The sequence below is a fragment of the Gobius niger genome (assembly GCF_951799975.1).
Source record: "Gobius niger genome assembly, chromosome: 4".
NCBI lineage: Eukaryota > Metazoa > Chordata > Actinopteri > Gobiiformes > Gobiidae > Gobius > Gobius niger.
Window position 1 is genome coordinate 20,541,219 of NC_136855.1, and position 26,808 is coordinate 20,568,026.

At 40.1% G+C, this 26,808-nt stretch overlaps 1 protein-coding gene across 2 annotated transcripts in view; it reads right to left on the reverse strand.

The window, feature by feature from the left end:
• spata17 (spermatogenesis associated 17) overlaps positions 1-25,368 on the reverse strand; it is a 30,990-nt gene extending 5,622 nt beyond the window's left edge. The window contains exons 1-9 of one of the 2 annotated variants that reach the window (XM_079554638.1): positions 25,282-25,368; positions 24,742-24,831; positions 23,236-23,317; positions 21,840-21,890; positions 20,673-20,776; positions 16,611-16,734; positions 15,064-15,306; positions 11,819-11,940; positions 11,431-11,519 (exon numbers count right to left, since the gene is read on the reverse strand). In XM_079554638.1, coding sequence (XP_079410764.1) covers positions 11,465-11,519; positions 11,819-11,940; positions 15,064-15,306; positions 16,611-16,734; positions 20,673-20,776; positions 21,840-21,890; positions 23,236-23,317; positions 24,742-24,831; positions 25,282-25,346 — 936 coding nt within the window. In that variant the 5' untranslated portion in view covers positions 25,347-25,368 and the 3' untranslated portion in view covers positions 11,431-11,464. Of the gene's footprint in view, positions 1-11,430; positions 11,523-11,818; positions 11,941-15,063; positions 15,307-16,610; positions 16,735-20,672; positions 20,777-21,839; positions 21,891-23,235; positions 23,318-24,741; positions 24,832-25,281 lie in introns of both variants that reach the window. The other variant, XM_079554637.1, reaches the window with a different exon arrangement.
• Between the last annotated feature and the right edge of the window lie 1,440 nt (positions 25,369-26,808).

The following is a 26,808-nucleotide window of genomic DNA, read 5'->3' on the forward strand; positions in this document are numbered from 1 at the left end:
TTCATCAAAGATCCATAAAATGTTTTAAAAAACGGGATGGGACCGGGTCCAAAAGACATGTGGTGGGCCTCACTGAGGAGAAAGCTTTATCAAGCATCTCAGCATTAACCAGGACAAAGCTGTCTAGTGTTTCCTCTGGAACAAATAGACAATCAGATGTATTTAGAACCGTGTTACTTTGGGTAGATAAAATATTACATCTGATAGTGTCTATCTTTCCTCTGAAGTGGTCTGCAAACTCCTCACAGAGGGCATCTGTGGGGTTAAAAGGAGTTTTGTTTAAATTAGGGTTTAAAACATTTTCTATCGTTGATAATAAGACTTTTGGGTTATTTTTATGATTGGTGATTATTGTGGAAAAGAATTTGTTTCTTGCATTTCTTATTGCTGTATTGTAGGTCTTTTGTTGGGCACGGAATATTTGATAATTTATCGTTATTTTGCTTTTGACACAATGTCTGGTCTATAATCCTGTGTTTGAAGCTTCTAAACGTCATTACTAGCCGCGTTAAGCTAACGGGAAAATTCACTGAATAAAAGCAGCATATTATGCATTGAAAACGTCACTAAAACAGGCAACTGCTTGAAGCAGCCTTTATGACGATCACACACGGAGCCTGGCTTGTTGATTTTGTAGTTTATTGCTCACATTTCATCTACAGTGAGTCGTAGCCGAGTGGTTTTCTCCCGGAGCTAAGGCACTATTAGCCGCGACAAGCTAACAACCTTCACCTTCACAACATTCATTGAAAACAGGCAGCATATTAAGCACAAATAAGATCAATAAAGCAGCAACTACTCGAAGCAGCCTTTACGATGATCACACAATGAGCCTGGCTTTACACATTTGTGGTTTATTACAGACTTTTCATCAACAATGAGCTGTAGTCGATTATAACAAGCTAACGGGTAACCTCGAAAAACCATTGTCCACCTGCACAGATAATGTCCGTCTTTTGAATCGTATGGGCTCCTGCAGATCCTGGTGTCGTCCATGGGGGTATAGTTAGAGATCCATAGGGCATGGCAGATGCAAAGAGAGAGCCTCCAAACAGCAGTTATTTTTCAGGCAAGAGCCCCTTCCAAGCGTCCGGTGTGGAAGGTTCGTCTCCAAATAATATCCTGTGTGGCCATTGTTCCCAAAGTGATAAACAGTAGCTCCTTTCCAACAATAAAAATTAAAATGCACCGATCGTAGTTTCAATACTGTTGAGACAACGAGCGCAGTGTTGTTGTGATGCCACAGACAGCGTGTGGAGGGGGCGTGTCGGAAAGGGTCAGAGGTTCTTAAAGAGACAGAGGCCTATTTCAAGTCATTTGCTGCCGCCATTTTGAAAGAGCAATTTTATACAAGGCAGTTATTCTAATTTACTGCATTGACAGACCAACAGAAGGTTTCGTCATCATTGTAGTGTGCTATAGACTGGTGCTATGTGGCTGAAAAAAGCATAATACCCCCTCTTTAAATCCTTTTGTTAATTGCTTTTTGTATGAACTGAACTGTCTCATTGATCACAAAAGCATGCTTTGGTCAAAATAATTCCCGCTGTCATCTTGGGAGCTGGTTTGAGCAAACCTCAATTCTTTGTTGTGTCTACTGTATATAGGGCTTCAGTAGACAGCATTTTAGGTTGTTTAGTAACAGTAAATGTAAATATTCCTCGCAGTGACATTCCGCTACTACTACTACTACTACTACTACTACTACTACTATTACTATTAATAAAATGATTATAACAAAAAAACAACCCTAAAAATCTTAACATGACTTTATACTTTGTAATCATTCCGTTGCACACGGCTGTTTGGTTTGAGCTATCATTTACATGAAGTCACATGCCCACGAAAGCCAGCATGGAGCGAGAGGCTATCTGCAGAAACTAATCAGTGTGTGAGATAAGAAAGCTGCCTTTATGGTGTATGTTAATCAGCTCCCCTCGGCCTGCCACTGCCATGCATAATCACCAGCACTTATTCACATGATTGATGAAATATGTGTCTGAAATCCAAGACACTTTTTGTTATCATCTTGTTTTGCTCTCGCCCATCTCCCTGTCGCTGGGCATGTTTCTGCTCTCCTCTGTAGTGGCCAAGTACAAATGAGAAATTATACAAACAGCATGAGGTCTGTGTTGAAACTAAGACAGACACAGACACTCAGAAGTCCTCTCTTGTGTATGAGGTGCTCCCAGAAAAAATAAAAGTTACACCAACAACAATTCATGATAGACAAGATCAGGGACAGAGATCGGTCTTTTTTGATTTTGTAGGAAAATAGAAAGACAGAAAGTATTACCTGGCTATGCCAAACCTTTTAGATTTTACTCATTTGGGCATTGTTGTCTGCCAGGAAATTAAAAAAAATACAGACAGTACTTAAACAGGTATTTGAACTCATAATTTGTCAAAATCATCTTGAGTGGCTTTGTGCGGGCCTGACATTGCCTACCCCTTCCCTTAGACAGAACAGCTAAGGGTGAAGAGACACCCGCAAACCGTCGGAGCCAGGACTTGAACTTACGACACAGGTTGGAGCACTTGACCACCGGATGCGCCCACCCTTTTTAAATTAGAAAGAACAAAAAAAAAACGTTTTATGAGGGGGCGGGCTTGTGTTCAAGTCCCAGAAAATGACTCTATCAAGGAGGAAGGTTGCTTTAATGCAGGGAGATCTAAAAGAGACATTGTATAAAAAGGAGAACTGGGACTTGGGCTGTGATTTGGGTTGAGACAGGCGCAGGGAGGGAAAGGGCCCGAGACTCTGGATAAGATTAAGCCAGGGGCCGAGGCAGGCGAATTAAGCCCCCCTTCGCCTCGGGCTGCTATTACACATCTATAATGAGAAACACAGGAGTGAGGGCCCTTGTCTGAGCACCTTGGCACACCTTAGATTAAATATGCACAATTCCTATGCAAAACGGGCCTGGAACAGCGCAGCCCAACGCTCATGTCTAATCCCCCGCGCTGGAGTTGTTTCAGCCAGGGTTAACAGGCTCATCAGTCAACACAGGCTGCTTAGCACAGGACATCCAGGCCATTTGCAGCTTTAAGTGTTTGTGATTGCTTTTTCTCTTCCCTGAAATGTCCACGGCTTCAACCCCCACCTGTTCCCCTCCTTGGATACTAAGAATATGAGCCTCTAATAATGTAAACATATGTAAGCATGCGCATAGAAGCAGCTATGTAGATAAAGGTGGAATTCTAAAATTGAATAGCAGTAAAATGGCTAACAAAAAAGATGCAAAAGCATTTGTAAAGACAAACAACACAAATAGGGTACTATGCGCAAACTAAGTCTTATATTTACATAAAGTAAAGGTAATAGTCCCCTGAACTCAAGTAATTTTCAAAAATTAAAAGGTTTAAAAATGTAGGTTTCACTGCAGCCATGGATTTATACGTGAGATGTTCTGGTATGTATCTAAAAATTTTAAAAGCTTAAGTCCTAGTCTATACTGACAATTAATTAAGTTAAGTCTAAAACCAGCCATGTAACAAGAATATTAATTTGATTCTCTTCAAACCACACCACTCTTAAATGCATGTATTCACCAAACATTTACATATCACAGCCAGATCTGACTTCTATCACCAACACCAATATGAGAGCCCTGTCATGTTCTTGTCTTGTTCCCCAGCTTCTGCGTGTATTGATAGTACACACACAAATGCTCGAAATATAGAGGCAGGGGTAGTGGAAGAAGTTGCATCTATGCTGATAAAGAAGACAGAGAAGACAAGACCTGAAAAGAAAACAAGACAGCAAGGAAACGCAACAAGAGTGATGGCAGGAGATTGAGACGGGCAGTGATTACAGTGCACTACACACAGTATAGTTCAGTGAAGCATGTCTAGAGCTTCATTAAAAATATGCAATAAAATGCTGCTGTCTCGCAACAGACAAAAACACTTCTAACTGTAAGTGGAGAAAATATATCAAGACATAGTAAATATTACTTTATTATTGATTATTACTGATTCGTTTATTTCAACTTGATCCTGTACTGGCAGTTGCAATAATGCAATTTCCAATTGTGTGTGTTCATATCTTATTGGTTGCTGACATAAAGTGAGTCTTAAACAGTGTTCTTTTGTGTCTGCCAAATATTATGGTAAATTTAAAAGTTTACTCTAGAATCCAGTGTAATATCAATCTTGAAATATATACCCCTTTTCACAAAGCGCTCTAAGGCGAATGCACTGGTGCACCATTGTTTGTAAGCAAGATACCAACTTCGTCTTGAGAAATGCTGTTGTTGCGCCAGGTGGAAGATCGGGAATATATGTGCAAACTGAAGCATATTTCAGTATGTTAAAAGATCAAAATCTAACTGAGGTTTGTGGCTGTGCCACAAAAAAATCCCTAAAGGTTATCCATACAATTTGGATAATTTATGATTCCACACTTCTCCAGATCCTTTTTCACCAGGTTGCAATTTCAACAGTTTCCCATTAGAATAAAATAGAGAGATCTGGTCATCGCTACGATAACACTGAGAAAAAAATATGGATTGAACCTTCGAAGTTTCACTTCTCAAGACTATTTTCCACAAAAAGTAGCTTGTTCCATAGCGTGTACGTCTGTACCAAATTTTGTGATTCTATGACAAACTGTATTTTTTGTTGGATCATATCTCCGTCATTGAATATTTTGGGCTCTGTACAATTAAATGTTAATTTTTTGCATTACATATGTATGTGCAAAGGGCATGCATGACGAGAGGAATGCATGGGTGAGGGTTTGAGGGGTGGGTAGCGCTTTGCGCTCCATTTGGACAGCAGTGTGTGAAGCAGCGCAGGCACATACACATGTATTTTCAAATACATGTGTACATGCACGAAGCATGCACGAGATGAGTGTGTGGGTGTATGCTTGAGGCGTGGCAAGCACTTTGTGCTTGTTTTGTGCGCTTCGTGCACTTTGGGGGCAGTGCTTTAAGATTTATTTATTTATTTGAGCAGTTAGTCTGATCAAAAGGAGTGGGCCAGAGCAAAAGGCTTATAAGCGCCGAGAGAGATCATAAGACCCTTTCACCAGCCCGGATAGGCAGCGCTTGGGCCTGACAATGGAACTAAAATGGTTTAAATTTTCTTGCACCAACCAGATTCATATTTGAATTAGAAGCAGTGGTAAGTCGTTTCAGAAAAAAAACAAAACGATACTAACAGTGACCTTAGTAAGCCTGATCAAAAAGGTCTTCAGGCGTTCAGCAGAAAACATTGTTTTTACTGGACACAATATTGATCGCTAATCATTTAACTAATACCATCCCCTTGTAATTGGCCTATGTGCATTTGGCCTTTGCCACTGCTCTATATGCAAGCCTTATGGCTTAAATGCATCCATAATGGAAGAAAAGTGTTGGGTTAATTGATAAACGTGAGGTCCCAGTTGAAGTGTGGCACAAGGAATGTTTTATGGCTGTGCAAATGAAGGGGCAGGAGAGTTTTACACAAGCCATAAAATGTCATGGAAAATTAGCATTCTTTTTTTTTTCCTAGCAATCAAGACACTAATGTAGAAGTGGATGGATGGACGGACATGGTACAGTGAAAGCAGCATGAAGCTGGGGCATAGGTTTAAGACATAAGTGAGGTAAAGGATATAATAATCGATCAAGTGAGTAATGGAAAAGTCTTACTGAACTGTGAAGAATAACAGTATTATAAATTAATTTCACGTTATGAGATGTTGCATGGTTTGCCATTATTGTTACATGGTTTTTGTTTTATACAAAATGCTAGAATTGTTTTTAATGAAGATGGTCTGCTACTGCTTGGAAAGCTCTATTGCAAAATAATATGGGAGATAGTACTGCCTATAATAGTGTGTGCGTTTTTAAATGTTTAATAAACATTTTATTTGTGTTAAGTGTTTGTGTTCAATGTGTTGATTCTGATTCTGGTTTTGCCCAGTTGTGATGGGTGCTGGTCTAATGTGAGCAGAAAGAAAGCCTAGGAGCAGCTGCAGACACAGACGTGACCACTCACTGCAGTCTACTTGATTAGCACGTAGCCTCTAATTAGCTTGCTTCGGGATACAGGCACAACCACTGGTGCCATTGCTAAAAACAAAATCACAAATTAGCATAGACAGACAGGGTTTTCCCATTGTATATTTGGACTGACTTTCTTTCTTAAAAAAAAAAACATTTTAAAATATTCATGTAAATTTCTATTTGATGTAATTATTATTAACTTGTAATGACAAATTTTAAATGGGAATTTATTTAGAAGTATTGAGTCAGAATGCATAAAAGGTATATGAAAACAAGATGGATGGTTGGATGTAAATTCATACATTGCTGCAAGATTTTTTACTTGCGTTTGATGGAATTTAAACATCTTAAGACTTAGTGTCTGTTGTGAATGTGCACATGACCAAAAGTCTCATGCTTAGACTAGAGAATGAAGAAAAAAAATGGTGGAAAAAAACAAACTATGCTAATGTTAACGCTGCAGGCTGCATCCAGAGCCCAAGCAAGGCTTTGGCGAATGATTACAAGCAGGTTGAGGTAAAGTGGCAGTGGCTGGGTGAGAGGGCCATGGCAAGGATTTGAAAATAATTAGGAGCATTGCGGGATAACAATGCTAGATAATATGGCTGGGGGGCAGCAGTGGGAACATGATGAGTACCATGGCTGAGCTGTCCACTCCACTGGCCCCTCTGAGCGCTGACATGGACTTGTGCTGGCTGCTGTCATAGCTGCGGGTGATGCCAATGATAGGACTAATGCACTAATTACCACAGAGCGGGTGAGGAGAAGGCCAGAAAAAAGAAGTGGATTAGATAGAATCATAAACAGGGTGACAGCAGAAGTGGGCCACACTGAAATCAGCAACTATTAAGTGTGTCAAATATTTTTATTTATAGCCACAAGTTACTAACAGAGTTTTATATTTTATGAATGAGTGATTGATTGATTGATTGATTGATTGATTGATTGATTGATTGATTGATTGATTGATTGATTGATTGATTGATTGATTGATTGAATTTATTGAGTTATTAATACATGACAAATTCATGCAAATTTGCATGATTATGTGTCGTCTTCACATTGCACAAATATACAATATATATTCAAATAATGTACATATTCCCATATTTAAATAGTTTTATATTGAATTGCCTGTACATATTTAAAATTGAAAAAGGAGTAGAAAGAAGAAAAACTTATTAACTCCCACCACCGTAAGTGTCATAATTACTTGATTATGGTGGGAGCCAATAGTGGACAATGAACAACAGCATGACAACCCCCACAGCACAACGATCCCAGTCAATCCCAAATGCAGCAGGCCAGCAATACAATAACACACCCGTACTGCACCAAAGCCATTCAGCAAGTGTCGCACAAACTCTCCCCGAAAGTGACAGTACAAATGTCAAGTTTTTTTTCTCAATTTGAATTATATATATATCCTTACTAAATTAAATTATGAATGTTATTATTCTAACCAATGTATCAGTGCAAAAGGTCTAAAAAAAAAAATATTATTCATTAAATGTTGTGTTTTTTTGGTTATTTTTTTTAAGTAACCCAATATGATTTTTGGTGCTTTTAGATCTCACCGCTGGATCTTGAGATGTTATCATCACGGTTGAAGTCTCTGTGACTATTGCCCCTTCTCATCGGTAAAAACCCCTCTCACCTGTGGAGTTCCCCAACTAGGCCCAGCTTTGTTCTCGCTATATATCACTTTTCCTTTCATTGTTTTGCAGATGGCATCCAAAATGCCCCATAAGTCAGAAAGCAGTTCATATCAGTCTTTGCGGGGTGCCTCCAGGAAGTGAAAGACTGGCTGAAGTTAAAATTATGTATTTTCCTCCCCCTACATTTTCCAGCAATGTCTTAATGTGTAGAATGAGCCCAGACATATTCACCACAACTGCCTCTAAAATTCTCACTCAATGAACCCAAATAAACAACTCAAAAAGTTGTTCATTCGGGGCCGAATTGCCGTCATGCGCAAGTTTAATATAGAACCTGCAGTTACGCATAAGACCTGAAGTGGCAGTAGTGAGTATAAAATGACCAACTTGCATCTAGGCCCTTTAAACCTAAATAAGAGCAAAACTGAAGTTTTACGTTTGGTCAGAAGTACTGACCAGGTCATTGATTTTGGTGATCCCTTCAGCTCCCATGTAAAAAATCTTGGGAGTCCTGATTTACAAACAAATCAGCACTGTGGCTTCTTTTAGCTCTGTCTGATAGCTAAAGTTAAAGGATCTCTATGATATGCTATTTTAGCCATTCCAAAGTAAACTATAGGCATTTATATGATATATATGATATACTATGGAGTACTTATTTTTGTGAGTAAGTATTTTCTGGGGATATTTGCAAACCCGGACGACACAACGCTTTGATTCAGTTAACTTTATATATATATACTAGCTGAGACCCGGCCTTCGGCCGGGCCTCGCTAGTCTCCACATTTGATATTCTGAGATTGTGAGTGATTACAAAGAAATGTCCAACCCGTCACACAGTTCAGCTGTAGACCAGTGGTTCCCAACCCATTCCAAAAACTATGGCCACTACAAATGAGTAAAAGAATGAAGGCAAAAAACAATTTCAAACAAACTGCAATTGGAGTGTTTGATGCACCCGTACTCCTTTCTTATAAACTACAACGACAATATTTTCGCTAAACTGGGGGAACAGGATTCAAGAGACAGTGGAATAATTATTGATAAATATTAGGGGTTCAGCTTTAACGGTTTGGGTCACGGTGCAGGACCCGTGGTTTGGTGCATCACGGGAGTGTACAATCAAAAAAAGAATGAGTAGGTTTTGAACTAAAATAGCCTAATGATCGTTGTTAGACAGTATTTATAAGCTTACAATAAAATTGGCAATGCGTTCAAAGCGGCTTTAGAATAAAATGTACCTCTGGGCTCACAATACGTGAAAGCAAAATAGAAAACAAATGGTACAGCAGCAAAGAAAAAAAGAAAGAAAAAAAACTACGCAGTGCCGGCCATGCGCTCGTTAAGTTGTAGTTTCATTTTCGCTTTTACTCACACGGAGGATAAATCAGTCGGAGCAGCGCGTTTGATTAGAGGCTCGTGTTTGAGCAGGTTTTGGGCACGCACGCACACGCACGCACACGCACACACATACACACACGCACACAGCGCCCTGTTTGGATGCGCGCGCACACATACATACACACACGCACGAACACACACACACGCGCGCACACACACATCGCCCTGTTTGGATGCGCGCACACGCACGGCAGTCAGATCTCGTGCACTCGCGTTTTTGTGACAGCGGGTTGTCCTCGGACAGCAGCACCGCCAACCACGCACTCACTACTGTCGCCAGGCTTCCTGGTGTTCCCAAACGGTCTCCCATCCCAGTCCTAACCAGGCACTTCCCTGCTTAGCATCCGAGGAACGGTCTCCCATCCCAGTTCTAACCAGGCACTTCCCTGCTTAGCTTCGAAGTCGGTATGGGAAATAAACATGGCGGCGCCCAGGCGGCGGCCATTGAGATAGCGTTTTCTATAATAGATATATATATATATATATATATATATATATATATATATAAATATATAATCTTCTTCTGAGACACTGAACAGTGAAGAGGCACCAAGAGCCCCCACACCTGCAGCACGGAGGAGGCGTCACAAGAGGAGCTACAGGAAACAACAAAAGGGACCAACGAGGAGGTGGTGATAGACTGTGGAGGGAGCTGTGCAGGAGGAAGAGGAAGGACGAGGTGGAGCTGACCAGTGCAGGACACCACGCTCTGAGACGGGGACAAGCCCAGGAGGCGGTGCACCGTTTCAGATGATCAGAGGAGACAGAGGGCAGCTACAGTTTCTCCATCCTCCAAGGTCATGCGGGTGGAGTGGCTGAAGGACAACGAGATCATCGACCCGGCCGAGGACAGGAACTTCTTCATCACCGTGGACCACAACCTGATCATCAAGCAGGCGCGTCTGTCCCACACGGCCAACTACACCTGTGTGGCCAAGAACTCGTGGCCAAGCGCAAGAGCTCCACTGCCGTGGTCATCGTTTCCCATCAACCAGTGCTCCTCCTGTGACCAAAACAGTGAAGATGGCGGCCGCGACACAACGATCTTTCACCAAAGGAAAAAAAAAGAGTGGTGCGCACTGAATGGGTGCTGCTGCCGGATGCTCTCTCATCGAATGCAATTTCTCCATCTGTGAGATCAATAAAGTACCATCTTATCTTATCTTATCTCTCTTATCTTATATATATATATATATATATATATATATATATATATATATATATATATATATATATATATACATACATATATTTGGAACAGTCCTAGACTGGTTTGCTAAAAACTGGAGTGGGTCTCTCTGATTTTAAACTGCCTAAAGCTATTCTGCGCTTTTGTTTAAAAATATAGCCAAGATGTGTTGCTCCACTGGTAATGCGTTGTAGTGAGCAGTAGGAGACCCTTGGTGACCGCCTACTCACTCTGCATCCTTATTTATCTGCACTTCCCCAGGCCGTGTTAGTGCACACCCCTGTCGCGCGCTCGTACTTCCCTCGCCGCCTGCTGGCTCTCTCTTGTTTCACTCTTCTTTTCCGGGCAATTGGGTTTGGGTGCTGCTTGTGGGGGGGGTGGGGGGTAAGGCAGCTGGGGTGGAGCTGCTGGGAACTTTGCATGTGTGTGTGTGTGTGTGTGTGTGTGTGTGTGTGTGTGTGTGTGTGTGCGTGCGTGCTGGGAAGTGAGCTAATAAAGGACGGTGATCCATGAAAGGCCTTGAGCAAAGACACAGTCAATTACCTAATGCCTGGACCAGACCGTAGGGCCCACGCTCACACGCACGTGCACACTTCGCCATACACCTCATTTACGTATACATGGGAAGGGGGCAGCGGAGGGCATAACTGGGAATAGTGTGTCTACGTGTGGGAGGGTGCACATATGCGTTTGATGGAGAGCGGCGATTTATTAAATTGCTGTCACTTTTGACAAATTTGTGCAACTCAAGTTGAAAGGGTTAGGCTGCACTGATTCTCTGCATTTCCCCTATTCTCTTAGAGACTTCTCTCAGACCAAAACAGTTATAGCTCAAGCCCGCTTGATGACTGATGAAAATGTCACACTCATTTGGTTGAACAAAGAATAAAAACTGTACTATGGAAAATGTGGATGAATGTAAAACTGGGGTTTACAAGCTGAAAAAATGGAACAAATGTATTGTGGAGGAAATAAGAAAGCATTATGTATCATAAAACTGGAGTATTTAGAACTTCTGCAATCAAATAAGGCTGTGTCAGCCACAGCTTACAGGGATTTCATGTTTTTATGTAGCAGATGAGTGTCTCATTCATGAAGGGATGAACTTCCTCCATTATATTATAATACGATATATTCACTCTTATTACAAAGAAACACGAAAATTCTGAATTAAAAGTCTGACCTGACCAGTAATAATCCAATCTGTTCGGGGGAAATCAGTTGCTGTATTCCAGAGTCTTGTTGGCATAGATGGGCTGTGTAAAGGCACTACTGCTGTAGTCATCAAGAAAGGGAGGAGAGAAAAAAAATGATAATAGTAAACAATGACTTTACTTTTACAGTTGACTGAAATCTGAAAGTACAGGATCAAATGCCAGATTTAGAAAATGATCTGAATTTGGAGACATGAATCGAGTTTGGCTTCTCCCTATAATTTGTTTCATCTGGTGCTCCTCGAGCATGGTGTAAGTGCTATTCCTGTGTGTTCAGAGTTTTAATTGTGTCTCTGCTCTTTGTGACACAGTTCAAAATCCTACAGTATGTTTAAATGAGGGTGACTGTTTACGCACTTATGTTGACGCAAATCGTTCTGCACATCCTGCAGCAGTGTGTACGAGGTCTGCAGATGCGAAGACAGTCGAGGACAATTGAGTCGCTGCTCCCACACTTCCCCTGGCTCTGTGGGTGAACCCTGCTCAGACCACAACACAAACAACAGACAGAAAACACAATACTCAGATAAGTATCGCAGTAGATTTCTTTTTCTCAGCTGTCCCACAGGTCTTAATACCACAGTGCCACAATAACAGGACAAAATCAGTCTCATTGTAACACAGCCAGGCCAGGAAGGGGACTAAAAGTCAATTACATCAAGGAAGAAACCATAATAAAATTTGCTGTAGTCTTTTGCTGTATCTTTTCTCCCTGTGTTTGCCAATATTGATTATTATATTACTTGTTTGCGCACACGTAAATGTTGCTATTTAGAATAAGGTGACCTTGAGATTTTTGGTTGGCATTTAAAGGAAGGAAGATGAGTGTGGAGCGATAGAGAGGGGGACCCTGTCCTTGCTTCTATCACGGTGGGATCATTGGCCTGGCCTGACCACTTCCACAGCAGCACCTCCACCTGATCCATCACCACAAGATAGTTATCTCAGAGGGCAGGGTGAGGGGATCTATGGGGCTGAGTGGGGGAAAAATCAACCATCATTACAAACACAGGAATTTAAAATAGAATAAGATGTGTATTAATCATCAGACATTCCTCCCCATGTTAGCGCCAAGACTGTAATGAACTCAGCCTCAGTATTCCAACTAGAGACACATTCATGAGGCTGAGTGTTGAAAGCAGCTAATAAAATGAGACAAATCCATGTCTAATTTCTGCTCACTTATGTTTTACATAAGTAGAAATGAATAAAAGAGAGACTATTTTGCTATAAAAGCAAGACCGAGTGTAAATAATACACATGGTAAAATGGCTCCTCATCAACTCACTACAGTACAAGCACACATGTAAAAATGCCTCCATGAAATCAGAGCATATAGTGAAAATATGAGCTGTGCCTCACAGGTTACAGACTAGATCTGGAGATCTTTCCCTGGGCGCTTCACTGGTCACCAACTGCTCCTGACAGGTTACCACAGCTGCATTGAAGGATGGGCCCAATTCAGAGTACAAACATTTCACTACAGGGACAATGAAGTTTACCTTAATTAAACTAAGAAATAACTAAATACTGTAGTACTAGAAGGGTGTAAATTCTGTCATCAATTCAATTTTGTAAAGTTAAAACAAGAGAACGAGACTTCTTTTTTTTATCGACAGATCCCAACGTTTCGCTCTCCATCCAGTGAGCCTCCTCATGGCCAATTTTGGCGATGAGTGTGTGGATGGTGAAAATCACCTGGGCCAAAGCCAGGACATTTTGGTTCCAGGCCATGTCAGGCAATTCCACCAAAATCTGCCTTGACAGGGCTCTCTGGATTGAGAGCGAAATGATGGCATCAATAAAAAAAAAACAAGAAAAAACAAGTCCAGTTAAGATAAGATTAGATAAACTCTATTAACTCCAAAGGGGAATTTGTCTGGGGCTACAGTGCCACTCGTCTGCACACACAGTTCAACAACAACAGCAGCAAATCATACATGCCACATCTGCTGTGTTAAAACTAGTTGTCTAGTTTTAACTTTGTATGATTGAAGAGTAGAGTATAAATGAAAGCACAGAGTGATTTCTAAACACAGGTGAAGAGGATTTTTTTAGGAATTGATAACATTCTAGGCTTTGATCTTGTCTTAAAGCAGTACTAAATAACTTGTTTACCTTAATAAATCCTTACTGTAGTCCCTCTGGGGGTAATACAAGTGTTTAGGGGATGATCGGGGGTCCTTAATCTCCCCCTGGTGTCTCTGGCCAGAAAACCACAACTGTGGGTCGGAGCCACCAATACACACTAATGGAATCACAAAGAGGCTAACGGGCAAAGCTAACTACGGGCTAGCGCCACTTAAACAGTATTTACAGCAAAGTTTGATCGAAAAAAAATGTCTCCATTGTGTAATTTATACTGCTTTAAAGCAGAACTAAGAAACTCATGCCCCTAGAGGCCATAAGCACCACTGCAGGTGTCGTAGCATGTTGCTTTTTTGCTCATTAATTGTCCGTGAGAGTAAATACTACGCTGTCAGAAAAAAACAAAGGGAGAGAGGGATATTGTACATTGTGCCAAAACCCATAGAGATAATTTTTTTCACTCAAATTTGGCTGTAAATACTGCTAAAGTGGCGCTAGCCCGCAGTTAGCTTTGCTCGTTAGCCTGTTAGCTTCTTCTTCGTGATTCCAGTAGTGTGTATTGGGTCTCCGGGTCGGAGCAGGGAAAGTTGCAAGCATGGTTTTCTGGCCAGAGACACCAGGGGGAGATAAAAGACCCCTCAATCATCCCATCAGCTAGGGATGGGTGGATCGATACCAAAGTATCGATATATCGATACCTAACGGCTACTTTTTAAGTATCGATATTGGGCAAAAAGTATCAATACTAATTTACATATGTAAAAGGAAGGCGGGGCAGCAATTATCAACACAAAAGGATGATTTATTTCTTTGTTCTGAGCCAAAACAGTCCACAACAGCAAAGGATTGAACTGAACCAGTCATATCATTCTGGTTTAGGTTCTGTTTGTCATTTAAGTATTAATTTTAAATGTTGTTTATGCATTTAATTTCACATTAACATTGTTTAATTAACCAGTTAAAGTAATATAATTTTAATGGATTAATTAATTAATTAATTATATAAAATAACCAGTTTTAGAAATGTATATTGATTGAAATACATTCACCCATATGAAATGACCAGTATCGGTATCGGTATCGCTATCACCAAAAAAGACCCCAAAAGTATCGGTATTGTATCGATTCCAAAAATGTGGTATCGCCCATCCCTACCATCAGCACTTGTATTACCCCCACAGGAACTACGAAAAGGATTTATTAAGGTAAACAAGTTACTTAGTACTGCTTTAAATTCTCTGAACATACAATGTTGATGATGACATGCTTATAGACTTATGTATACATAAAAGCACAGGATTCGCTGAAGCCCATTGTAATAATGTAAAAACTATACACAGCTCCTAATATTTCTAAACTCCTTCACTACATGGCATACTGTCTCTTTTTATATTTTTGTATGTTTGTATACTTTATTGTCCCCATAGGGAAATATTATCCTCTGTTATGAATGAGTTTTGTATTCTGATTTTAATGCTTCTGACTGCTTGTGGTTGCTCCAACTTTGAGCTCACCTGCGATTTATTGCTGACAATGGGGGGCAGTATGGGCCTTGAGGAGCTCCCAGAATGTGTGCGTTTAATCCATGGGGATCCAAGGGTCTCAGGAAAATTGGGGGCTGCTGGGCCAGGCGTGCCCAACAGAAAAGCCCTGTCCCTGGGGGTGAGCCTGGTGGGGGCCTGGTACTTGACCTGCCTCAGCAGCAGCTCCATCTCATGGGGGGCCCGTCTGAATGGAGAGTTAAAGACCCCTGGGCACTGATGAAAGAGGAAAAAAAGAAACAATTCTATTATGGACTCGGTGAAACATTGAGAATGTCATATTCACAATGGGATGTTTAGCAGCATACTCAAGAGTTTTTGGACAAAAATAGACAAAGGTAATAAAATAGAGGTTAATATTCAGGTTTTATGGACTGTGCCACTGGGTAATGACTGTAAAATGATGCCTTACTTTAAAAAATAAAACGTGCCGTGGCTTCTGGTTCTGAATATCATTATGTGTGCAATATCACAAGGTTATTTTAGATAGAAATTAACCTGGAAATCTGAGCATTACTTTCAAAATACAGTATGTGCTGATTAACTCTTAACTTTATAAATGTGTTAATGAATATATTTAAACTGGACATTATGGGCAAAGGGAACTCACTTTCCTGGACATAGAATTAATTTTATATCATCAATGATTGTACAAATGTATAAAATAGTACCATATACATATGTCAGTGCTAAAGACTATACACTGACTTAAATCTATAAAACTAACAAAGTGCTCCCCACATCTTAGCACACACTGAGAAGCAAGCCAAAATGTACCAACCTAGCTACGGGAAGAGCAATGATGTTGACCCCAGGAACACAGCATCTCTGTCTCTGTCAGAGGGACTTGGGGCCTTTTGGTAAGCCGTGTGTGCGTGTGTGTGAGCGTGTGGGCTGGGGTCCGAGGAGTGAGGAAGGATGAACTGTGTGAGAGAGCCATCTATTCACGGCTGACAAGGTCAAAGCTACGAAGGGAGAGAGTCCCCTGCCATATGCAGAGATAGAAGAGAGACGGAGATAGTGGGGAAGAGATCGACACAAGGTAGACAATAAACTTTTTAGACCACTTTATCATGTGCAGAGGTATATATGTAATCATCTGAAGGTCAAATGTTGTTATGGAAAGAACTTACTAAACTTTCTACAATCATTTATGGAAGTATTCCACAACTTTCAATATTCGGGAAGATGACGGAGGTGGTAGGCAGAGCTATGAAGGGGAGAGATCGGTAGAAGGCACAGAAAAAGCGACGAAGAGAGAGACTCAGTAGTGGTGCTGCTGAATCAACAGTGACCAGTGTGCTTTGTCTTCATTATGATCCCAGTGGGGAGTCAGAGATGCATGGATGCCACACACGCACACAAACATGCCACATGCACACCACCAGCACACCTGTGCCAGGGGAAACACTCAACTACTCCACTCAGCACATCCCCAGAGCCATGAGGACCGCTACGTAGGCCCGCATACACATACAGGTGTGAGCTTTAGCTATTAATATGCTCATCTGTTTACCGACCTGCTTTGTACTAAGAAGATGGTGTAAACGGTGCGCCTGGTACACTTTCGTAGTCTGCTCTTTCACTATCTCCAAACATGTCCTCTCTCTTCTCCGCAGTTCCTCAAGTTCATCCAAATCTCTTCTGCAAAAACATGCACAAAACACACTTATCTATTAGTTAAATGGTTAGTGGAGGATGCATGTGAATCTGTTTGCCAACATCATCTTGTCATAACACAAATAGATCAGCACAGAGCCTTGTAGATGGATGAAACACCTTCTAAGAGAGACAGAGAGGTAAAAATGCAAAAGACAGAGAGAGTGCAGAGATGCAAAGGGGCAAACTGAAGGCAGCGGAGCTATAAGTAGGAGGATGATGGATATATTTCATCAGCGCAGCCAGGACAGGTCTTTCTGTGACATCTGTTAAGCGTAGCTCGCTAAATGGGATGCATTAAAAGCCCATACACAGCAATTTCATTCTGCAATCACACAGCCTTATTGTTACAAGGGGGTAATAACTTAAAGAGCGAATTGGAAACAATTACTAAAACACCAAGCCATGGTGATGTGGAAACACACACACGGGACCACACGCACAAACACACACACTGATCAGAGTAATCTTATTCCTTCAAGAGCAAAGTGTTTAGCCATGGATTATCAACAGTTCTTTGTTCCATCATTCCTAATGTTTACAGCACCTCTATACATTTTCCCCACTATTTTAAATCCCTTTATTATAATATTAATAGTGTCTGTAATATACGGTTAACACATTCTGCCGCAGCTCACATTTAGGGAAAAGGACCCACGAACTTTTACATTCACATGTTGTCCTCAGCACTGGATTAAATTACAAAATAAACAAAAAATATATATGCAGAAGACCAGGTGTGGCAGTGAGCGTGTGTGCTGGAGAGTTTAAAACAGGTATGTGTGTTTTCAAGAAATTATCCATAGATATTGTAAACGTAGGAAGGTTAAAAATGGGGGTTGTGTGGCCTCTATTTTCTCTAATTTACAAATAACATTAGTTCTTAAAGTAAAATAGAAAGTTTTGTTGTGGGACATAATGGGTAGCAAAAACCAATATGTTTTTTATTTGTCAGTATACATACTCAGTGTAAATTGAACTTATTAGTAGAAAGCTAGAATGGGTGGTATTAATTTTTTTTTGTGGCAAATACACAAAACTGTGAAGAAAAAAAAAATCTTCGCTTTTTATTTTTTGTGCGTACATGTTTTCTAATATCTATAATCAATATAATTATTTCTCTTTAAAAAATGCGGCATTAATTTTGATTGTACCACCAAGATCTCGCCTTACTTAATTCCACACTGTCGATTTGAAATGAAAGTCGAAAGAAACCATAGGCTCATTTTACGTATTTGCCATAGTAATTGAATTTTAACACTGAAATGTCCACGTGCGTCGTGCGCGTGTATGTGCACAGGGGTACGGTTGGTGTGAGTTAGTGTGTGTGTGTGTATGTCAAGCTGAATGGGTGACCTTTGCTTCTCTGCCCCCAGCCTCAGTGTTATTAATTGCTGTGTAGTGGACAAAAGCCAAACAGATTTGTAACGGCTGAAGGCACCTCGATCTGTGTCGACCCAACCAGCCGCCACAACATACAACCCTCATTAGCCCTGTACGCCACGCTGCACTGAGGAGAGACTGTGGAGAAGTGATTGGAGTGAGTGGCTGAAGAATAATACCGATTACGGAATAAATATTTTAACATTGTCCCGCAGGTATATTGTGATACAACATGAGTAAACGAGTCCAGTGTATTGAAATGAAAGTCTAGTTGAGGTTATTCAGGTGTGTCTGACATATTTTAAATAACCAGTATTGTGGGTGACATTTCCACCTGAGCCTGTTCACTTATTTATATTTCTATAGTTTAGCAGTTATAGTTTAGTTCTTTTTTTTTTAAATAATTTACATTTGGGTTCAGAAGAAGTCAAGGAATAATAGAAGGAGGGGCATTGTCGGACAGCAGTGGCACAGCTAATTGGCCAGGATCTAAATATTTAATGACAACTTGACCTGATTGGCTCTTTTAATTGCTCAAGTTAAATCATTCAATAGATTAGGGAAATGTACTAAGCCAGTCGATATGGGTGACTTACACACTGTAGAGGTTTTTCCATAAGCCAGTAAGTGACTAGTTACTCCATAGAATAATAAATAAACTCTCTGTATATGTGCATTTCTTATCTAGAAGATCAAAAGTGCTAGCATCTGGTATCAAAAGTTTCTATGTTGGCTTTAGTCTATTGGTACTCTATCTACACGTTCAATCAGAGTTGTATAGTACACATAAAGAGAATCAAAAGGAACGAGAAGTCAAAGAGTAATAGCATATCGGAGTGTGAAGATGTGGTGGAGCGGCCGACATGTAGGCCTGCCCGCACTTCAGCAGCTCTCCTTTTATGAATGTCCTTGAGATAGACCCACTACGAAAAAAAAAGGAATAACAAGTAAACATAGATTGGAATCAGGAAACCGCTGTACTTTAGGTCAAGAACCATCCAAATCTAAGACTGACCACGTGTTCATTCTGTTCATGCTGAGTATTATTTATCAGATTATGGCACAAATAATTATCCAGCTGTTTACAGCAAATAGAGGAATTTTTCATGCCGTCAACGGGCCGTGGTGGAGGCAGCAGCGTTGACTCCGATACATTTAGTAAATATGCAAAGTGAGCTCTCTCGCCTTTTTCTAATTGCCCCCATCGTCCCCGTGCATGCCCTTATTATAGCCCAGGAACTTTAAGTGTTTCCCTGACAAAGTGATAAATTGTTGGGATACCAAAGGAAAAGTGTGGCAGAGAGGGGACTGCGCCGAGGTCTTGACTTCATTAAGCAAAGCAGGAGGGAAGGGATGAACGAGGGTGGACATTGAACGCCACATATTGAGAATAGGGAGTGAAGGAGACGAGGAGCTGAGATTGAGGGAGGAGGGCGAGGAGAGGACAGAGGAGAGGAGAGGTTACTGTAAAGTGCATGCATTAGCTGGATTTTTGAAAAATTAGGGACTTTTGCAAAATCTTTCTCTAATCGTATCTTACCTGTATCGTTACCACATCCTGATAAACATTCTGCTTTGAATGGAAACCATTAGTGAAATGTATTTGTCTGGTTCACCAAATTGACAGAGGAAAGGACCGATCTAATTTATTGAAATAAAGACCTCTGTGTGGAGTGATCAGGCAGGCTGCTGTTGGGGAAAGCCGCTGACACAAAAAGGATATTTTAAATAATGTCGGCACAATGTTAATTGATTGTGACCCCAGCGGCACTAAATAAACATGTGATTAACTAGGGAGAAAGTGACCTCGCCACCCCAAACCAGGGGGGAGGGGCTTAGAGAGCGTCAAGGTGTTTGTGCAATGCAAAAGGTCTCTCTCACAGTAAAACAGGAGGCTTCTGTAATGTTTTAATATATTTTCCAACGAAGTGAGAAAATAACAATAACAGTTTTGTTTCACGCAATTTGTTTTAGTTTCATAATCTATGAATGCCTTTTCAATAGATGAGGATACAAAAATACTTAAACAGGCCTTAGTCTGAAGGGAGGAAGATTAGTTGTGGGGATCTGAGGGAATCAGTGATCCATGAAGCACTTTAACAAATTTACATTTAATTTTAGAAGAAGCCTAAAGATATTTTCCTGTGAAATATATGATCAACATTAAGTATGTGACTAGCTAAATGTGATTTTTTTTCAGGGGGGTGCAAAAATAAAAGATGGCACACCTCTTGCAGTAAGCCCTGAAGCACTGGGGGTTTTATTAATGCAGGAGCCGCAGTTCAAATCAGAGGCTAATTTTTTAATTTCTACACGTAGTTCACTTATCTCTTTCACAGCCCCAAGCACAGGACTTCTCTCCCTCCCTTTCCTTTGTCTTTCTGTTATACAGTCCCTGTTCACATCAACGCTGGTGAAAAAAAAAAAAAAAAAAAAAGCTCAAAATAGCCAACATGGTGGGCCATGTATGTTGAACTTGACTGGCTTTGACAATTGTGGAAAGATATACAAAATGTTATAAAGAAAAACAAACATTTTACCTGACTTGTTCGTTTTTCATTGAGATGTCTTCCAAATAGCTCTTGCGTGCGTAGAAGCTATGGACATACTTTCTCACATAATATCCTCTCCACCTTTGCTGGATCTGCAGGAAAACAAAAATCATTGTCTAGAGACTGAAAATGTGAATTGATATTTAACATGCAGTTATATATAATTATTTGTGAGCATTTGTGTTTTCTAAGTAATTACTCAATGAAATACAATTAATCATAAATGCAAAAGCGAGTAAATGTGGCGGCTATCAGTGCTCTATGTTTTAGCCGCAGGAGCAGACAATGATTGTTGAGGCAGCAGATTAGCCAGTGTGCACACCCACAAATATCAGTGAAGCATTTTAGTGCGCTGAGGTGAATGTCCTTCAGACTAATTGAGAGATTAAAACAATGGCAGGTACGGCATTATCACACTATGAGAGAGATGTGGGAGATGGGGAACGACAACAAAGAGCAAAATGAGAATTAGCCTTGATCAACCAGTCAATAGATCATTTTAAATAAAGTAATTGCCACCTCCCAAGTTCTTGCTGACCTTTTGTTGACTAGTGAAATCAATGCTGTTGAATCAAATACAAATACGAGGTGCAGCATGTAAACACTAGTTTATATTATGCGCTAAATACATTCCCTTCTAGTTTCCCAAAGTGCCTGAATAAAAAACAACAGGTAGAAAGAAGAGGAGAAAATAATTTGATTTTTCTCCATATAAAGCATTTTAAATGAGAGAAGTATAGGCAAAAGAGATGAATTATACACAATGGATCAAGATTTCATAGACACATAGACATGATTTTATCTAAATTTCTGATTAAATAATGTGGATATCAGAGGAGTTAAGATTTTTTTTTAAACACATTTTTACATAAATGAAATTACCATGTGGTAATTGCTGCACAATATATTACCAAACAACCAATATCGCAATATTAGGTAGGTGACACAATATTTAATGGAACATAATATGTTGAAACCATTTAGTAAAATATCGTAATAATATTGTTATCGCAATTATTGAATATTGCAAGCCCTGCATGTGATAAATATCAGGGTGGGAAAAAACGGCTGAACGAGTCATGACCTCCTATCCACAACACAGTCCCTTTCCACTGATTTTTAGTGGCTAACACGGGACACAGGGGTGATATTTACCCTGACCGCCATCTCCTCGTAGAAATTCATCTTGAGGATAAAATATGCCGCCTGTGAACACAAAGGAAAAGATGGCGTTACATCTTGTCTAGCGGCCCTCTGATCTGTCCACAGCAGGCGTCAAAGATAAAGCGCTCTTTATACATAATACATTGCACACAGGAAGCGCAGATAGCACCAGTGCGAAGAAGTAAGGGGAGAGAGAAAGGGGGCAGCAAAAAGGAATTTAATAAAGGAAAGCCCAGACAAAAAGAGAGATGTCTATGGTGTTTTGGAGAGAAAGGCAGAGCATAGAAAGAAAGAGTAGGTAGGTATTTAGTGGGTCTTTGTATCAAGGGGAGGACGGTAGCCCCTTAATGCGGCAACTGTGACAAGGGCCAAGAAAATCTATGATCGTCAAGCAGTGAGCTAATGGAGATGTATGACGGCCAAGCGCTCTCCTTTGGATTTCATAATCAATGACTGCACTGCCAGAAACGACTAACAAAAGGCCCGGGAATATTCACCAGAACACCAAACATCCTCCAGTCTCCGGGGGCACATTTTAGGAGCAAACTGAGGCGCCAGTCTTAAAAGGGAATTCATATCTCTCAACGTGTCTTATTTAATATTGACAGTGAAGTGGAGAGAGGAGGGAGACAAAGACTTGAAAGTGGGTTATAAATTCAGCTTGATGTTTTTCAGATGAGGTGTTGTGGACATCAGATTACATATGATAAAGAGAGGGGGAAAAGGAAACTCGCACGGCTAATTCAAAAGAGTCAAGTGGGGCGACTCAGAGTGATCCAAATTAGTGCTTGTCTGCTGCCAAATGAGACCAAACAGTCTCTTTTTAGCGCATATGTGTGCTGTGACACATCCTTGATCGTTTATTTCAACAGCCCCTCACACCGCAGGCCTCAAACCCACCCCCCCCCCCACCCCCTTCACTTTTTTGAACGCGTCCCAAACGGCGGCTGGCAGTTATGCTTTAGCAAACAGTCAATTTACAAGCATGATAAATAGCTTGTTGTGATACGTTTACTAAACTCAATCCAGGGGAAAATTATGTGTGAGAGCACTGGGTATTGGATACGGTATCAACAATCTGTTCAATTAAGAAGCAGTTGGAAGCAATATGTTGAAAATGGGACCTTGTTTTACTAAAGTGAACAAGCAGACACAAGCTAGCACGTTCCTCTGACTCAAATGCTTCCCAGGAGTTGTCGGGCTCTGATGGTAAATGGGATCTCTTATCGTATTTATGTTTCTTAAGAGCTAATTTCTCAATGTGTAATGAGTGAATTATTTTTCCTAAGGTCAGACGCAGTGACTTGAGGGATAACGCAATTGACTTCTAATGCATGCTATCATAACATAATCAATATATCTATAACCATTATGGGCACTAGCTTACCTTTACCATTTGTCTGAAACGTGACCTTGCTCTGAAGCCCCGCCATATCTTTTGTATAATGGATGCATTCTTGTGCAGATGGCTGTAAATTGGAGAAAAGTGTTATTGGTTGTTAAAAATCATTTCTAAAAAAAGGGAGTGATGTCGTCTATCTGACTGAGATGAGCACATTTCTTGCACAGCCTGCAACAAAACCAAAACAAAACTGAGAAAAAGTTCACTTTTATCTTCGTTTTGGTCCAGATTTAGTGTTAGGTGTAGGTCTTTTTTGAAACCATTTGATGAAATAAATATTTGCTTAAGATTTTTGATTAAATGTAACAAAATGTACTGTGTTTAAATTGTTGTGATCAATAAATACAACATTCAAGTTGTGCAGAAATAAGTGTAATTTAGCCTCTTTTTTTTGGACAAAACAAAAGAAAATGAGACATGTTTGTAGCGTTCTCATATTGTAGCAACGATTGTGAATTTTAAAGACACTCCATTATTTGCTAGGGACAGGTTTAGAACTTATTACTCACACAAAGCCATATAGAATATTTTTACGGGGTTTTCGATCATGTCTGATAAGCCATTCACCCCCTTTAGATGGAGCAATGCATTTGTATTCATCTTCAAACACACTCTAAATGAAAGTCCACTGCGAATCTCTGCTTCCAGTGAGGCCATCAATTTCCAAAAGGCCATTTATATGCCCAGAAAATCAATGCTGATAGTGGGGATAGCACAACCCCAGAGTTGCACTTAGGCAGCTAAAACTGTTGCTAATTATCCACTTAACGCATTGATCAATTAACTAAAGTAATCTGAATTAACCTACTGTCTGGGAGTTTGTCTGCTGACCCTGCAGAATGGGGCCTGGGTCACAGCATAAGAACAGAAGCCGAGATGGAGACATTTATTTCACTGTGTGTGAAAGGAGCAAAGAGTGCAGGTGACATTTATTCCTCAAGGCCATTTACCAAGCTTCACTCCCACGCAAAGATAAGCAAGCCAAAAATAGCCCAATAAGCCAGTTTTATATCTAAATTGTAGCTGTTACATTTCTTTTTTATCTATATTAATTTTTACATAATTCTGGGTGATAGAACCCAAAAATAAACACATCTTGGATGGTTAACAAACTTACCTTGAGAGAACCACAAGAACATTATGAGAGGTCAATTCTGTTTCTATTAATATCTAACTAAATAGAAATAAAACCTCAACTGAATGGACAAATGATAAAAATAATAAGAGGAAGTAGAGGCAGAGTTCCAAACAGCTGATTTGCCAACCATAATGACAGAGACTGAGAAGTATGTACTTTAAAGAAGGCTACTGGTCTTCCAAGGCGAAAAACAAGATTAATTGAATATATTTGATTTATGCCCCAGCCATAATTTTATGATTTAAGATATTATATACTGGGGGTATGTAAAACATGTAAAAACAAACAACATAAACACAATCAAATGAAGTAATAAAGCAAGCAAGAGCCATCCATAAATGAGTAGGTCTTACCTGATGTAAGCCTGAACCTTACAGGCTCGGAACCAGCTCTGGATGCGGATGGCAGCCTCGTTTTCTTTCTGCCTGCTTTCTTCAGCTAAACTGACAATCCCAATAAGAAAGACACAAAACACAAAGGCAACAGGTAAACTGACTGAAAATATGATAATTAAATTAGATAATGATAATGATAATGCCAATGCCCTGTTTTTAAAAATTTTGTATAACGTTAGATATGACACACTAGATATAATTAGATAGAGGTAAACCATTTTAAACAGTTGCCAAGCAGCACCCATGTTATATCAATGAGAAATGAGAACTTCCCCCTATCTATGTCACAAATACAAACATTTTCCATTTTTTCCTCATTAAATTACTTTACAGATTATCTTACAGTTATCCTTCTAATCAAGTCATAATAACAAATGGATTCAAATCTGTCCTTTGCAAACATCCTAGCTTTTAACATTAGCTTGGCTGATCGAAAATGTTTCTCGTAGCTTAACCAAGGCATTTAGCACGCCGAAAATGGCAGTATACGGGACAAACCAATTCCTGTGAAAGTATTCTTTTCGGAACTCGATTTCTGTCGACAAACTGAGCAACTCCGCCATGTCCGCGTAGACGTAAGTTTGGCCGTTGTCTTGACAACCCATGTAGTGGCAGGGCATTATGGGTAAAAATAAAAACAGCAACACGTGGGAATCACTTGCCTGGCCAGCCAGATGCTCCTCCTCTCTGTTTAAGAGAAAAGCAAAGTGTTGCTTGATAGGTGTTTAACGCTTATTTTCAGTGACAAAGGGGTTAGATTTGGTTAGATAGTAAAACTTAGTCACAGTGCTAGTGATCATCGTCCGTGACGGCTTGTCTAACACGTAAGTGGCTACCTCAGTGAAAAAGCATCTACATACACATACTTTTTGTGGTACATGCTCCTCCGCCTTGTGTACGAAATGCGCGGTGTATTAACTTGCCTTGCCTTGCGTTGCCTATTATGTTTTGCTAGCCTAAATTTTCATTCGCAGATGAAAAAAAAAAAAGTTTTTTGTTGTCGTTTTATAGGGATTCTCTTCCATAGGATCACATACATACCCACCAGTATTCGAAGGAACTGTTTCTCAGCTTACTCTTGATGTAAGTGTTGATTCAGTTGTAGTATCCTCACACTTCTGATTTACTCCATAAATTATGATCCAATTTCTGATGCAATCATGCTCCATCATTTGGTTACCAGATGTTTTCTTATGGTCCCTTGTTTTCTTGTCACAATAGAAAATTTAAAGTTTGCAATATTGTGACTGCGATAAACAATATGTTTTATTATTTTGTGCTACCGAAACAAAAAATAAATTAAAATGAAATTACAGCAATCTCTTGTTTTAAAAGTATTAGCATTTTCAACAACTCATCATTTACAATAAAAAAGAAACAATTTACAATTTTACCAATTTACTTCATTAGAATTGTTCAACTATTACACTGTCATTAAATATACTTAAATAAGTGTGGAGCACAAAAACATGTATTTTATTTGTCATTTCAACGATAATTCGATATAGTAATTATTGTGACAGGCCTAATTTTTCCAGTTGATTTGTCAAGATGACAAGTCAACTCTGCAGAATGTTAGCACTGCTGTGCAGGAGCTGTTGTCTGTCTGCCATTGGTCAAAGGATTATTCTTAGACCAGTTAATGACAAACTGCTGTGTGTGTCGCTCCTTGTGCTTCTTCATAACTCTGGTACCACACATTGTCTTACCTGTCAGGCAGATTGCTGTTTTTGAACAGTTTTTTGTCTCTAAGGCCAATTTGCTGTCTAAGTGTGACCACAGAGCTACAAAGCAGTGCAGCAGATGTCCCAGGTAGAGTTATGGCTGAAGGGCCAAGCCCATGGTGGCGAGGCCCATCCATCGAGAGATGGCAGGAGGGCAGCCACACTGGTAATTACAGGAGGAATGTTGTTTTTACAAGACAGGACAAGCTCCAATACAACCATGACTGCCAGAACAAAGCCATTTGATGGTGACAACACTGATTAGATGTCACATGTTGACCTATGTGGGAAAGTGCTGGAA